Source organism: Notamacropus eugenii, chromosome 4 (assembly GCF_028372415.1).
Source record: "Notamacropus eugenii isolate mMacEug1 chromosome 4, mMacEug1.pri_v2, whole genome shotgun sequence".
NCBI classification, from domain to species: Eukaryota; Metazoa; Chordata; class Mammalia; order Diprotodontia; family Macropodidae; genus Notamacropus; species Notamacropus eugenii.
The window spans coordinates 468,377,022-468,392,916 of record NC_092875.1 but is presented as its reverse complement, the minus strand read 5'-3'; the positions used below and the strand labels follow the sequence as shown (position 1 = coordinate 468,392,916).

General features: G+C 40.1%; 1 protein-coding gene across 1 annotated transcript in view; it reads left to right on the top strand.

Moving 5' to 3' along the window:
- The window catches only part of ANKRD31 (ankyrin repeat domain 31), a 190,901-nt gene that overhangs the window by 63,501 nt on the left and 111,505 nt on the right, over window positions 1–15,895 (top strand). The window contains exon 12 of the mRNA XM_072606361.1: window positions 12,174–12,226. Within this exon, the coding sequence (XP_072462462.1) occupies window positions 12,174–12,226 (53 nt within the window). The remainder of the gene's footprint in view (window positions 1–12,173; window positions 12,227–15,895) is intronic.

The following is a 15,895-nucleotide window of genomic DNA, read 5'->3' as shown; positions in this document are numbered from 1 at the left end:
GGGATCTGAGACCCTTGGCTACTGGGAATTCTTCCCCGGAGGCCTGTTCTAGTCCTGTTCCTCCTGGTGCCATGTGGCTCATTCCGCATCCCATGCGATAGACCTTTCCTGTTGACCTTCCAGGTTACCTTTGGCTGGAAATCTCTTTCACTCTGTCGTTCTGTGGCTTCTGCTGCTCTAGAATTTGTTGAGAGTCGTTTTTTACAGGTTATTTTATGGGCTGTGTGTGGGGGAAGAGCTGGAGTATGTGCATCTTACTACTCTGCCATCTTGGCTCTGCCCCCTAAAAATTTTCTTGATTAGTAATTTTAGGAAAAAATAAAATATTATTTAAAGCAAAAAAATAAGGAAATTATGACTTAAAATTTTTTTACAAGTATTAATGCATTGTTATATGTAAAATCCTTAATTCAATTTTTAGAACTCATTCACTAAAACATTCAAAACATTTTCACGTTTAAGACACTAGAAAGCCTGTCATGTATGTATGTATATGTGTGTGTGTGTATATATATATATCTGTGTGTGTGTGTATGTATATGCATGTGTGTGTGTGGTCTTTGGGTTTCCTACAGTTTAATCTTGTTGCTTTCTCAAAGTTTGCTATCTCAGTAAATTTTTTATTACATTATTATTTTCTTTTCAAAACGCTTGAAAATTTTCACCCTATCCCTCTCTTTGAGGATTTACATATTATCTTCATATTCTGAAAGAGTGAAATATTTGAAGGACGTATTGTGATACATGTATATATAACTATTAGCTAGGGGGTAACAAGTCAAAGAACTCATTTAGTTAGATGCTTAGGATATGGAATTCACCACAAATTCAGATTAAAAGTAGTAAGATCTTCCAAACTTCCATCCTATTATAGTAACTCAGGTGTTTTAGTGTTACTGCGTAAATTAATAGGTTTAATATTTTATGAGAAACTTCCACTGTTTACCTGCCTTAGTAATAGAACTTGCTATGAAAGGAAAAGGGAGGGCCATGGTTATGATGAAATCAAGACTGTCCCTTCAAGGGCACAGACTGATCTGGCAGGAGCCAAAAGAGGGGAAAACTTGCTTACTTCAGTTTGATTCCATGAACACGTCATATTTATTCACAGGGTATCAAAGCCAGGCTCAGAATTTATGAGGTAGGAAAATTTCCTGTTCAGAAAGGAAATAGCACAATGGTGAAACTGAGTCAAGTCCTCCGCTTGCCAAGACAGATGTCCAACGGTAGCAATCCTCAGCCCACATTCCCTTCAGGCAATATATGGCATTCCACTTGAATGAGGGGCTGTTGGCTTAATATCAATTCAGACAATCACACCTGAAATCAAAACTCGGAAGAATACCAAATTAAAGTCCCATGAGAGTTTGCCTCAAATAGTGAAATTACACTAATCACAGTTTAGGACTAGGTTATTATCACTTTTATTAAGTTTGCAAGAATAGTCATTTATGATGTAAGAAAAATTACATTCTGGAGTTTCACACCTACAGTGAATCCATGATAGTTGGTCTCATACCCCTGAACAATGTTCTCTACAGCAAGCCTCTCATTTTTTTCTACCTGTTACCCCTGAAACAAAAGGAAGTCTTGGCATCTAAGATCTGTTGTTAACCAAGTTCACTCAAAAATGAAACTCCCCATACATACTGCTTATTTAACATGTGCAATTTCATAATTCTTGTAAGTGGTAACTAAGGAATATAACAGATAAACGCACTCAAACTCATAGGTTATGAGTGTTTGTGATGGAAGGGGATCCCAGTTTTTCAGTAAACCAAGTCATTATTTTAGAATTTCACAATACTTAGCAACTTCTTTCACAAGGCTGGGGAGATTTTATGAAAGATTGCAAGGAACTTGGCAGATTTGCAGTTAAGGAGATTTTACATGGTTTCTCTTAAGTAATTATTATTCTTTTAAAACAAAATATTTTCAATTAAATACCTTGTAGGCTTTAACTTGATGACAACAGCCACTAAAACTGGATTAATTTCACAGCATCCGTATCAGAAGAGAAGCTAACTTTGTAATGATGCAGTACCATCATCTTCGTGACAGCATTTCTTGGTCAATCGTTTCCCAAATTCACAAGAAAATTTAGAAACATAATAATACGTGTGATGCATGAGATCAAACTCACTGCCAGTTAAATTCGTTTGAATTGATGTCCGAATTGTCTGAAATAGAAAATTTTTCATCTTACCACTTTGAGCTTTCTATGTTGCATTCAAGACCAGTGTAGAGTAATTTTGATCCAATTATGCCTTAACAAAACTTATTTTTTTAGTTTCTAAACATATTTTCTTAATGTCCAGTATTAAGTGTCTTTTGTTTTAAGGCCTGATTTACTTATAAAGGGCTGAAGATTATAATTATCCTAACAGGAGAACATATCTCACTTGAATAAGGCTAGAATAAATTAGTCACATCTGTATTTATATTTTAAAATGGAATCATCTAGAATCTCTATTTTCCCAAAGGTCGTTCACTGCCAACAAAATTATAGGGCCAGCTACTTTCAGTTACTCTACTGACAAAGATTTAAAGTGACAGGCATGTATTTTCAACCCTTTTTTGGGATCCATGAAGATTTTCTGAAACATGGAAATCGCAAAAAATAACCTTTGTTATGGAGTAATGAATTCATGTAGTGATGAAATTATGGATATATATTATTTCCATAAGGTATAAAATATATCCTTCTGATGGTCCTTCAGTGACAGAATTTTTGTTATGCTATCCTCAAATAATTCAGTGCTGCAAATATGTTTCTGTATTTTCCATGTCATAAAGAATAACCAAATAAAATTTCTCATATTTGTCTTATCTGAATGGGATTTAAAAAAAAAAACCTTCCTAAAACCTCTCCTTCCAAAATTCTCTTCCTTTCTGTTTAAACTGTCCAGTGAACTTAGATTAAAGCCTCCTCATTTACTCTGAACAATTAAATTGTGCTGAAATGTTTCAAACTGGTTTCGATAAACCAGAAGAGAAGAAAGAAAAAAATTTTCCTTCCTTTTATTTATCTGTTTTTATCTCTGCCTACTCCAACCTGGCCCAGACTGTGAAAGCAGAAAGAAAGAATCTTAAAGGTTTCTCCTTTTCTCCCACTGAAAATCTGATTTTAAAAAAATGAGAAAAAAAATCCCTGTGTTAACATTATGGACAGGTGGATGTTTGCACCCATTTTGGGGGCCTCACAGTGGAGTTGCTCCTTCACCTGTGGTTCCTCAGCCTTACTTACATCTCATCCTGTTGGGTTTTTCTTCTGTAAAATCTCTTAAAGGACCCATCCCTCACTCTTTAATCCCTTCTCAGTCCTTTCCCTTAGAAAGTATTTAACCTCATTGTTGTCTGCCTGCAAAACATGGACAGTCTACCAGCGCCATGCCAGGAAACTGAATCACTTCCATTTGAACTGTCTTAGGAAGATTCTGAAGATCTCCTGGCAGGATAAGGTACCAGACACTGAAGTCCTTGCTCGAGCTGAACTGCCAAGCATTCAAACTATGCTTCAGAAAGCACAGCTCCCATGGGCTGGCCACGTGGTTCGAATGCAAAATGTACACTTGCCAAAAAGACTATTTTATGGAGAACTGGTGTGGGGCAGGTGATCCCATGGTGGCCAGAAGAAACGATACCAGGACATTCTCAAGGTCTCTCTCGAGACATGGGAGACACTGGCACAGGACTACCAGCATGGCGTGCCCACATCAGAAAGGGTGCTGTGCTCTGTGAGCAAAGCAGAATTGAAACAGCACAAAGTAAAGGCAGGATGCACAAGTTTGGAGTAACCGCCCCAAGTGTTCACACAGGCTGCCTGTGCCCAGCCTGTGGTAGAGCATTCCAAGCTCGTGTTGGTCTGATCAGCCACAGCCAGGCACACTGAGACTTCACTGATCATGGTGATGTCATTTGGGCCTCTGAGAAGGAAGGACAACAGCCACTCCTGTCTTGGGAGGTGAAGAGGGCAGTCTCAGGGCTTTGTGTCACTCTCGACCACTCCCACTCTTGTCTGGGACACTGAGCTTTGTTCTCCCAGTTTTCAGAATGTTTTTATTTAAAGTTTTGAGTTCCAATTCTGTCCGTTCCTTCCCTCCTCCCCCTGCAAGATGGTGAGCGGTCCTGTACAGGTCATACATGATGGTGAGCAGTCCTGTACAGGTCATACACGTGCAGCTATGTGGAACATCTCCGTATTAGTCATGTTGTACAAGAAGACCTGAATAAAGGAAAAAATGGAAGTGACAAATGGCAGCTTCAGCCTGTGTTCAGTCAGTGCCAGCTCTGTCTGGGGGCAGACGCTGTGCCTCATCATCGGTCCTTTGGGGTTTCAGCTGAGTCGCTCACAGTTCTTCACAGTGTTGCTGTTACTGTGTACAATGTTGCTATTACTGTTACAATGTTGCTATTACTGTTACGCAGGTTTTTCTAAAATCGCCCTATCTGTCATTTCTTTTAGCACAACAATATTCTATTACAGTCATATAGCACAGCTTGTTGAGCCATTCCTCAATTGAAGGGCATTCCTTTTATTTCCAATTCTTAGGCACCACGAAGAATTGCTTTAAATATTTTTGTACAAATATGCTGCTTTCCCCTTTGAGGGATATCTTTGTGATACAGAGGTAGCAGTGGTATTGCTGGATCCAAGGGTATGCACAGTTTGGGCATAGTTCCAAACTGTTCTCTTGAATAATTGGATTAGATCACAACTTCACCAGCAGTGCATTTAACCCAATTTTCCCACATCCCCTCCAACATTTGTCGTTTTCCTTTTCTATCATATTAGCCATTCAGATGATCTCCTGGCAGGGTAAGGTATCAGACACTAAGATTCTTTCTTGAACTAAACTGCCAAGCATTCAAACTCTACTGTAGAGAGTGCAACTCTGATGGGCTGGCCACATCATTTGAATGCCAAGTGTATGCTTGCCAAAAAGGCTATTTTATGGATAATTCACACAGGGCAAGCACTCACATGGTGCTCAGAAAAGGCAATACAAGGACACTTTTGAGATCTCTCTTAAGAACTTTAGAATTGATTGTGTGACATGGAAGACGCTGGCAAAGGACCACTAGGCATGGTGTGCCCACATCAGAAAAGGTGCCTGTGGTCTATGAGCAAAGCAGAATTGAAGCAGCTTAAAAGACACATGAGATGTGCCAATTTAGAGAATCCACTCCAAATGTTCGTGTGGACTCTTTGTACCCAGTCTGTAGCAGAACATTCCAGACTTGCATTGGTCTGATCAGTTAGTGAGACACGCTGTAACTTGACTCTCGCAGAGTGATATCAATTTGATCCTGTTCACGAGTAAAGGGCAACTAATCAGGTAGGTCTGAGGTGCTACATCACAGTTGTTTTAATTTGCATTTCTCTAATCAGTATTTATTTAGAGCATTTTTTCAAATGATTATAGATAGCTTTGGTTTCTTTCTCTGAAAAGTGCCTGTTTGTTTCCTTTGACCATTTATCAACTGGGGAATAACTCATATAGTACATTTGACTCAGTACATTTGAGAAATGAGGCTTTTATTAGAGGAACTTGCTGTAAAAAAAATTCCCCTAGTTTCCTCCTTTAAGGGAAAAACTTTTAATGGTTTTTCTTACCCACAAAGATAGTCTGACTGTTCTCAGAGCTTTGGTTTTAGTAGGCTGTCCAAAAGGAGATTCCTTATGCCACAGGGGTATGTCTCTATTTGAAGCCTCTAGGGTTTATATAATCTTTTAACTCACTACTTAATGTATGAAGGCTATAAACTGTACCCATTTGGCAACATTTTAGAGGCTGCCCTTCTAAGGAGCCACAGAGAGGTCTGCATCTGAGTGAGTGCACCACCAAGGCCCTCATGGATCTTTCATGCAAATGAATGGGAGGAAAAAAGGCAAAGGAACAAAAACTGAGATAAATCCTACTTGGAGATCTTGCCCTTCCGCTCAACCCTTTGTTTCAAATTTCCACCTTTGTTAATGAGGAAGTTGTGGTTTGTTCTAATAGCGACTGCTTTTTAATTAGGTAACCATGGAGGAGGAGTCTTTTAAAGATTCCAAATATATGTTTACAACTTTCCTTCTCTATACAAGGGAGTTAGGTGGCACCGTAGAAAGAGTGCCAGGCCTGGAGTTAGGAGGACCTGAGTTCAAATACAGCTTCAGACACTTAGTAGATGTGTGACTTTGGCAAGTCACTGGACAGATAGGGTAAGTTAACCCTATTTGCCTGTCTCCAATTTTTCTGCCAAGAAAACCCCGAATGATATCACAGAGTCAGATACAACGGAAATGACTCAACAATAACAGTCCTATTGTACCAAAAAAAACCCAAAATCAGCTAACGTGTGCATATGTGTATGTGCATGTGTGTGATCTGTCTTCTCCGGTATTTCAGTACTTTTCAGGCTGTTAGCTTCCTCTGCATCTACCAGATATAGAAATGGAAAACGCTTTCTTTTCTACTCCCTGTTCATGCTCGTCTGCAGTGTTTCTTAAACTGTGGGTCGTGGCCCCATATGGGGTTATGTAACTGAATGTGGGGGTCATGAGAAATTTAGCAACAGTAAAAGGTTTCTGAATGTGCAATGACTAAAAATTGATTCACATCAGTACTTGTGAGTGTTGTATTGTACAAATTCACTGCAGCCATGGTTCTGAACATACAGCAAGCACACTTCATACTGCACATAACAACATCGGTGACATTTTGGCTCAGATTTGAGACTGTTGTATGTTACGAATTGTAGTGTTCTTACCGTACGATGAATTTTGACTTGGGATTAGGACAATTTCCAACAATTTCTGAAATGGCCCTAAACATACTTCTGCCATTTTGTACTATGTATTGGTGCAAAGCGATGTTCTCAGCATTGACAGTTATAAAATCAAAATATCAATCCACTCTGAAAACCACTGAAGATATTCTGCATCCTGCAGTGTCAAATATTCCGCCAAGATTTATTTTTTTATGTAAAAATAAACAAGCACATCCATCTCATTAGTATGCAAATTTGCTTTCATCTTTAATAAATGGAAAAATTATCTGTATACCAAAGAATTGTTTTAAAATTAATTTCTCTGTGATTTATTATTAGTAAGTGTTTGATTTGTATACATACATCATATACCTGTGTACCGAGGGTCACGTAAAATTTGTTTGGCAAAAAGTGGTCATGGGGGCGGAGCCAAGATGGCGGAGTAGAAAGACGCACATACACATAGCTCCGAACCCACAACCCATAGAACGGCTACAGGGAAGTAACTCACGGCGAATTCTGCACCCAGAGGCCACGGAATATTGGAGCGAGGGAGATTTCTGTTCCAGAGAGACCTGCAAACCTCTCGCGGGGGGTCCTTCGCGCTGCGGACTGGGCGCCGGGACTGGGAGCTGAGTGCAGCCCTGCCGCGGCCGCGGCACCGAGAGGAAAAGATCCGAGCAGGCTTCACAGACAGGATCTCCAGCGGCCACGCGGGTCCCTCCACCCACAGAGGGATCTGCAAACCTCTCGCAAAAGGTCCGTCGCGCTGCAGACACAAAGCTCAGCCGAGACCTGCTGCGGCCACGGCTGCGGCACCGAGAGAAACAGATCCGAGCAGGCTTCAGGGACGGGATCTCCAGCGGCCGCACAAGTCCCTCCACCCACAGGTGACAGGGGTGGGTGAGAGAGTCTCTTTGGCGGGTCGAGAGGGGAGTGGGGTGCCCCCATAATTCAGGCCCCCCCCCGGGAGGTAGAAGCTGAGAGGCGGCTGCAGACAGGGGCTCCCCAAGCGGGCGGGAGCCTGAATCCATTGCGGAAGGTCTGCGCATAAACCCCCTGAGGGAACTGAGCCTGAGAGGTGGCCCTGCCCCGATCTCAGCACCAGATCATAATCTCATACTGAATAGCAGCCCTGCCCCCGCCAAAAGCCCTGAGGCTGGAAGCAGCATTTGAATCTCAGACCACAAACACGGGCTGGGAGGATCAGGAGGTGAGGTGGGTGTGAGGAAAATATTCAGAGGTCAAGTCACTGGCTGGGAAAATGCCCAGAAAAGGGAAAAGAAATAAGACTATAGAAGGTTACTTTCTTGGCGAACAGGCATTTCCTCCCTTCCTTTCTGATGAGGAAGAACAATGCTTACCATCAGGCAAAGACACAGAAATCAAGGCTTCTGTGTCCCAGCCCACCCAATGGGCTCAGGCCATGGAAGAGCTCAAAAAGAATTTTGAAAATCAAGTTAGAGAGGTAGAGGAAAAGCTGGGAAGAGAAATGAGAGACATGAAGTCAAAGCATGAACAGCAGATCAGCTCCCTGCTAAGGGAGACCCAAAAAAATGTTGAAGAAATTACCACCTTAAAAACTAGCCTAACTCAATTGGCAAAAGAGGTTCAAAAAGCCAATGAGGAGAAGAATGCTTTCAAAAGCAGAATTAGCCAAATGGAAAAGGAGATTCAAAAGCTCACTGAAGAAAACAGTTCTCTCAAAATTAGAATGGCACAGATGGAGGCTAATGACTTTATGCAAAACCAAGAAATCACAGAACAAAGAGAGAAGAATGGAAAAATGGAAGATAATGTGAAATATCTCATTGGAAAAACAACAGACCTGGAAAATAGATCCAGGAGAGACAATTTAAAAATTATGGGACTACCTGAAAGCCATGATCAAAAGAAGAGCCTAGACATCATCCTTCATGAAATTATTAAGGAAAACTGCCCTGAGATTCTAGAACCAGAGGGCAAAATAAATATTCAAGGAATCCACAGAACACCGCCTGAAAGAGATCCAAAAAGAGAAACTCCTAGGAACATTGTGGCCAAATTCCAGAGTTCCCAGGTCAAGGAGAAAATACTGCAGGCAGCCAGAAAGAAACAATTCAAGTATTGTGGAAATACAATCAGGATAACACAAGATCTAGCAGCCTCTACATTAAGGGATCGAAGGGCATGGAGCAGTATATTCCAGAAGTCAAAGGAACTAGGACTAAAACCAAGAATCACCTACCCAGCAAAACTGACTATAATACTTCAGGGGAAAAAATGGTCTTTCAATGAAATAGAGGATTTTCAAGTATTCTTGATGAAAAGACCAGAGCTGAAAAGAAAATTTGACTTTCAAACACAAGAATGAAGAGAACCATGAAAAGGTGAACAGCAAAGTGAAGTCATAAGGGACTTACTAAAGCTGAACTGTTTACATTCCTACATGGAAAGACAATATTTGTAACTCTTGAAACATTTCAGTATCTGGGTACTGGGTGGGATTACACATGCACACACGCTCACATACATAGAGACAGAGTGCACAGAGTGAATTGAATAGGTTGGGATCATATCTTTAAAACAAAATGAAATCAAGCAGTGAGAGAGAAATATATTGGGAAGAGAAAGGGAGAAATTGAATGGGGCAAATTATCTCTCATAAAAGAGGCACTCAAAAGACTCATTAGTGGAGGGATAAAGAGGGGAGGTGAGAGAAAAACATGAAGTCTACTCTCATCACATTCCACTAAAGAAAAGAATAAAGTGCACACTCATTTTGGTAGGAAAACCTATCTCACAATACAGGAAAGTGGGGGATAAGGGGACAAGCAGGGTGGGGGGGGGATGATAGAAGGCAGGGCATGAGGAGGAGAGTGCAATTCGAGGTCGACACTCATGGGGAGGGATAGGATCAAAAGAGAATAGAAGTAATGGGGGACAGGATAGGATGGAGGGAAATATAGTTAGTCCTATACAACACAACTATTATGGAAGTCATTTGCAAAACTACACAGATATGGCCTATATTGAATTGCTTGCCTTCCAAAGGGAAGGGGTGGGGAGGGAGGGAGGAAGAGAAGTTGGAACTCAAAGTGTTAGGATCAACTGTCGAGTAATGTGCTTGCCACTAGGAAATAAGATAAACAGGTAAAGGGGTATAGAAAGCTATCTGCCCCTACAGGACAAAAGAGAAGATGGAGACAAGGGCAGAGAGAGATGATAGAAGAGAGAGCAGATTGGTCATAGGGGCAATTAGAATGCTTGGTGTTTGGGGGGGGAGGGGATAAAAGGGGAGAAAATTTGTAACCCAAAATTTTGTGAAAATGAATGTTAAAAGTTAAATAAATAAATTTAATAAAAAAAAAAAAAAAAAAAAAAAAAAAAAAAGTGGTCATGAGTGGAAAATGTATGAGGAGCCCTGCTCTGTGGAGCCGTGTTTTGGCACTGACTTGTAGAAGATATTGTGTCCTAGGGTGGTTGTTATTTTGTTCATCATTAAAGTCTGGGGAAAGACACAGAACCAGCCTGATTATCCATTTTGGATCTCCTTCTGGTTCTAGCTTTTTCCCATTTCTCCATATACTAGAAAGTATAGTATTACCTTACTTTTACACAGCAAACGAATTCTCTGTCTGTTGGCTAATTTACCAATGACTTCTTCCTTTAAACATCCCCCTTCTTAGGCAAACTAGTGGCTCCACTCCTAGAGGATCATCATACATACCCTTATCAGCTGTAGTCCTATTGCAGCTGAGAACTCCAGAGCTCAGGCTATCCATCAACCTCATTCTTCCCCATAACTAGTATTATAACCTTGTGCTGTATGCAGGACTGAGACTTCTTACATATAACTAGTCTGAGCATTAGATAACAGACCTGTATAACCAGGTTCATACTTAGAACCTTTCCAGTCTTTGGCAGAAATTGGGTTTCTCCAGTATTATAACCTTTGAGAACCCTTAGTTATTTCCATTCCAGGATGACACACTTGTGTAGAATTTTAGCAGATACTCAATATATAAAATCAAAAAAGAGACGATGAAGTTGTTTCTTCTCATTGTTATCTCAGGAAGCGTTGATCAAACTATTTTTCTCTCTAGATTGGCCAAGTACGTTAGACTTTTAAAGTTGGTGAGTCTTGCTATAGGAAAATTCAGTTTATGGAAATTTGAACTTATAAAACTGATAGATTAAGGGTTTCATATCATTAAGTTTATTGCAAAATTATTTGCTTAAAAATTTTTTTAAAAACAGGATGCACTGAAGAATTTCTTTAAATAACATGCTTGCTTTGATAGCATACATTACATTTAATGTGTGATTTGAACAACATACAACTCTGCCATTTGCTGTGTCATTTAGATGTACCTATATAAAAATGTTCCTAATTCAAAATCTCATGTGGTTTCTACCCAATTTTAGCCTTGTCTATTGTCTTATATTTCAGGTTAGTGCTTTGTAAAGAAGTCTCTTCGTTCCATTATCCCAAGATTATATTTAGCTCCTAATGAAGCTGAAGATTAGAGACTGTGGGAACCTTGATTGTATATGCTGATTTTAATATCAAATATATTTACATAATGTCATTCAATCCTGCTGGCTTTATTCTTGTTTTCACATAGCTAATTATTTTTGGATTTCCAAAAGTCTAGATTAGTCTGGTTTTTGAAACACTGGATACATTTCAGAGGATGGTTTCTTTTTTGACTCACACAGCTATAACCTTAGTTCAGGCCCTCATCATCTCTCACCTAGAGTATTATATCAGCTTTCCAAGTGCTTGCCTCCCTGCCTAAACTTTCTCCCCACCATCGTCTTTCCTTACCACAGCCAAACTGCTTTCTCTTACGTGCAGATCTGACTATGTCGCTACTCTACTCAATCAACTCTAGGGACTCTTTGTTACCTTTAAGGTCAACTATCAACTTCTCTCTTTAGCTTTTAAAGCCCTTTATGACCTGGGTGCAACCTATCTTTCCATCCACATAGAATGTCTGCAAACCAGACAAACTGACCTTATGTCTATCCCTCAAGTATGGCCCTCCAACTCCCCTCTTCTCTTTGCATTATCAGCTAGACCCCATAGCTGGAATGTATTCCTTCCTCACCTCCACCGTGTAGAATCCCTCTTCCTTGGAGACGTAGCTCAAGGGCCACCGTCTACAAGGTGAGGTATTTCCTGATACCCCCTTCTCCCTAAACTACATTGTATTTAACTACATTGTTTTTATTTTCTTCATATTTATTCTATATATCCTTAGATATGTACTTGCTTTCTTTCCTGTTAGAATATAAACATCTTTTGAGTAGAGATTATTTTATTTACTGTATTTGTATGCCCAGTACCTAGCATAATTGTTCATACTCAGTAGATCCATTACAAATGCTTGTTGGTCAACTGATTGATTGATGGACTCTCTTTCTGTTTACAGAACAAAGAAGCAGAAGTGGACTGTCAGACCCAGGAGACACACACCAGCATGAGGTAAATCTCTATTTAGGAGTAAACCTTCTCCTAGTGATACACTGGCTGGTTGTTTTATGAGAAGGCAGTTCTCCTGATGCATTCTTCTAGAATAGAACACATTCAGTCTCATACAGTAGACACTTGGAGTCATTGTGTAATGTCCCAGTAGTCCTGTGCACAGTGGAGCACTTTGTGCTGCTAGTTTTGGAAATGGTTGAACAAATGAAGCAGGAGGGGTCATGTTTCTCTTTGTTCCCTTGATGATCTTAAAGGCTTCTAGATCACTCCAAGTGTCCTTTGGTTAGAGGGCAGCATGTTATCCATTGGTAACAGTCTCTTGGAGATTGGCAGCAGGACTTGGAGTTGTAGGTTACAAAGGTCAAAAGTAGCCCTGGTGTTCTTTTGGCAGGTCCTTTTTTTAAAAAATGGTTTTTATTCTTTGTACCACATTCGGTTTTGTTATGCCCTCATCGCTCCACACACACACATATTGAACCTTTCCTTGTAATGAAGGAAAGCAGTTCAGAAAAACCAGCTGACAGAATTGTGGAGTTTCTCAGCTTCATTTTTTTCCAGAACATTGCCTTCTTCTTCATCTGTATCCCTTTTTCTTTCCTTCTAATCTCTTAAATCCACAATGGTAAGTAGAAGGAAGGATTCTAATTCAAGTGTGTGTGCGTGATGACTTATCTTCTTTGACAGTGAGGAAATTAAAATTATTCTAAATCATTTAATAGTTGATTCTGTTCTGTAGTTGACCCTCTTCTGTATTGTTGTTGTTTAGCCATTTTTTGGTTGTGTCTGACTGCAAGGCACCATCCCCTGTGCTGCTTAGGTGCACCTCATCTGTGTTACAGCTTCATTTTTGTCATTTTTCTCCATTCTTGACTTATGCTCTGAAAAGCAGTTTTCCTTCAGAGTTAGTTTAAAGGTATGGTTAAAAGGAAAAGTTGTTAGCATTCATACCATTACCTTCTGGGACATCTTGTAGGACAGCCAATTATACCCCTCCTTTTCAGCACAACAGTTAAAAGGGTCTTCTACTTCTCATTGGGCTCAATGGCCTTACTGAGGTGGCCAGTCTGACCCACTTCATTAACAGTTCTATGCATCACTGTTAATAAGCTGATTTTGCTTCAAGTATGTACCTCAGTTTACCTTTTTTGAATTTACTCATGGCAATGGGAATGTAATCCCCAAAGTTTTCTTCCTGGGAATGTAAGTATGCAGTTTGGAGTAGGAATAGCAATTCAAACCCCTTCTATGTGTAATATCATATCCAAGTTTAAGACAGAAAGTGCAGAGAATTCAGTGTATTCTTGAAGCTCTTGTTAGCCTTGATGATCCCTCCACAAGTACGAGACTTTCACCGCTCACAGAGGGGCAAGACTGGAGCAAGTCTGGGCCTTTAGGAAGGAGGGCTGTTAGTGGCTGAGGGTCATTGACCAGAAGGTTCCTGGATGAGCAAAGACATTCCAAAACTGAGTATTTGTGGTTGATAACCTCTCTCACATAATTATACTTTGGAGAATTTATTATGTTTGCACAGACATTTTAAAGTTTATTATAAACTACTTCTCAGTGTCTGATGTATCTCCTACTCTACTTATTCTTGGATAAAATTACATAGGAATGGGGAAGTGGGAAGAAGAATATATTTAACAAGATAGTTTCTGAGGACTCCATGCTGGGAGAACTGGTTCTCATTTTCAGTCTCAAAACTGTGCTGGAGTGGGATTGTTTTGATTTGAGGGAAGGACTGTAGTATCAGTTCTATTACAAGTCTTTTTCTATTCAGTTTAAAAAAATTTTTTTTTTGATTGCACATATAAAAGATATGGCCAAATTAGCAAGATTTTAGGAGAACTTTACTCTTCCCTTGGTGCTAATCTGCCTGCAGAATATATAAATACCCCCATTGATACTGCATTTGAGACATTGTTTTGACATTGATATTAACTGCATGATAGAGTATACCTAAGTAACTTTGGCCTGGGTACCCTGACCAGAAACCACATTGAGGATGGTTGACTCATATCATTTGAGGATAATGGATTAAGTGATGCCTGTTTTGTACACCTGAATGACCCTTAAAGTCGATCTATAAAAACCACAATGAAAAGTGTTTTTGAGATGGAGCAAAAAACAAAAAGCTGAGATATGTAGAGGAAAATTGGGAGGGGGAAACAGAGAGAGTGAGAGCTAAGAGACAAAGCTACAAAGGAGGAGATGCAGACTGGTTCTTTGAAGGGAAGTCTGAACAGACTTCAGGCCTGTTAAAGGAATCTTCTAGGCTCAGGAGAGGAGGGAATGTACGTGGTTCCAGAAATGTCAGCCACTGGAGACAGTGGCAAAGTAATGTGAATTTCTGGGCCAAGCTCAGAGCTACAAAAATGAGAATCATTAGCAGTGGAGTGGGCAGTGACTGGGGAAATCCCAAGGCTGAGTGAGCTTCTGAGACCTAGGAAGAACTTTGAGACCATGCCTACCTCCTGAACCAAGACTTCTGAGAGAAGAGGACAATGCTGAGTTCCTGCAGTAATCAGAGAAAGTTGGCCTGGAGCTGAGGAGAAACAAAAGAGGTGGCCATCGAGATAACCAGTGGTACTGTGTGTAAGAATACTGGACTTGGACTCAAGAAGAGTGGAACTCAAATCTGGCCTCAAATACTTATTAGTGTGTAACTCTGGGCAAGCCATAGACTTCTCAGTTTTTTCACCTATGAAATGGGGATAGTTATAATGCCTACCTCCAAAGGTTGTTGGGAGGATCAAATGAGTTCATATAAAAAAAGTGGCCATGCTAGCTATTATTCTTATTACTTATGTTGTTAGTAACAATTCTAGACCTTCTCCTTCTCTAAGTTATGTGGCCTAAATAGGTCCTGGGCAGAAGGGACTTTGGATCTATTAATGCCTACTCCTCTTTCTTTTCAGGGGGTAGGAGAGGAGCTCAACCTTAAGGTAGTATTGTGTCTAGAGCAGCAGTTCTCAAATTATGATCTGGGTACCTTTGGGGGTCTCCAAGACCCCTTGGTCAATGAAGTCAAAACTATTTTTCATTTCATGTTACTAAGATGTTTTCATTTCTAATGTGGTAAATATCAATAGATATAACTCACATAAAAACACTGGACTTTTGAATAATTTTGGAATATAAGGGGATACTGAGATCAAAATGTTTGAAACTTGCTGTTCTAGAGGACTGTCTAGGTCCCAGAAGGAGCTAGGGCTCAACAGAGAGTGAAGGAGAGTTGTCTTGACTCTTTATGGACTTCTATGTGAGTCTTTTGGGCTTTGTGTTTTCTACTGGAGGAAATAAAAGTTGTCATATATATATATATATATGTATATATAGATATGCGTGTATATATGTGTATATATTAGCCTGAGTTATTACATGGGAGCTGATGAATCTTTTACCTTTTCTTTAGAAAATCAGACATAAGCAATGCATGATGTTTCCAAAGTAGAGCTGCGTGGGCTCTAGACTGCACACCCAAATACCTTATCAGAGAGATGACCTGGGTGAGGGTAAAACAAGCCAAATTCTGATTGGCTTCTCAGGGGGAAATCCTACATGGGTACATGAGCCAAAGAGCGATTTGTGATAAGCTCCCCCTCCTGCTTGAGGGTGAACCTGGTCTATATAAACCCAGAGCTTCTGTTCTAGATCACCAGATTCTAT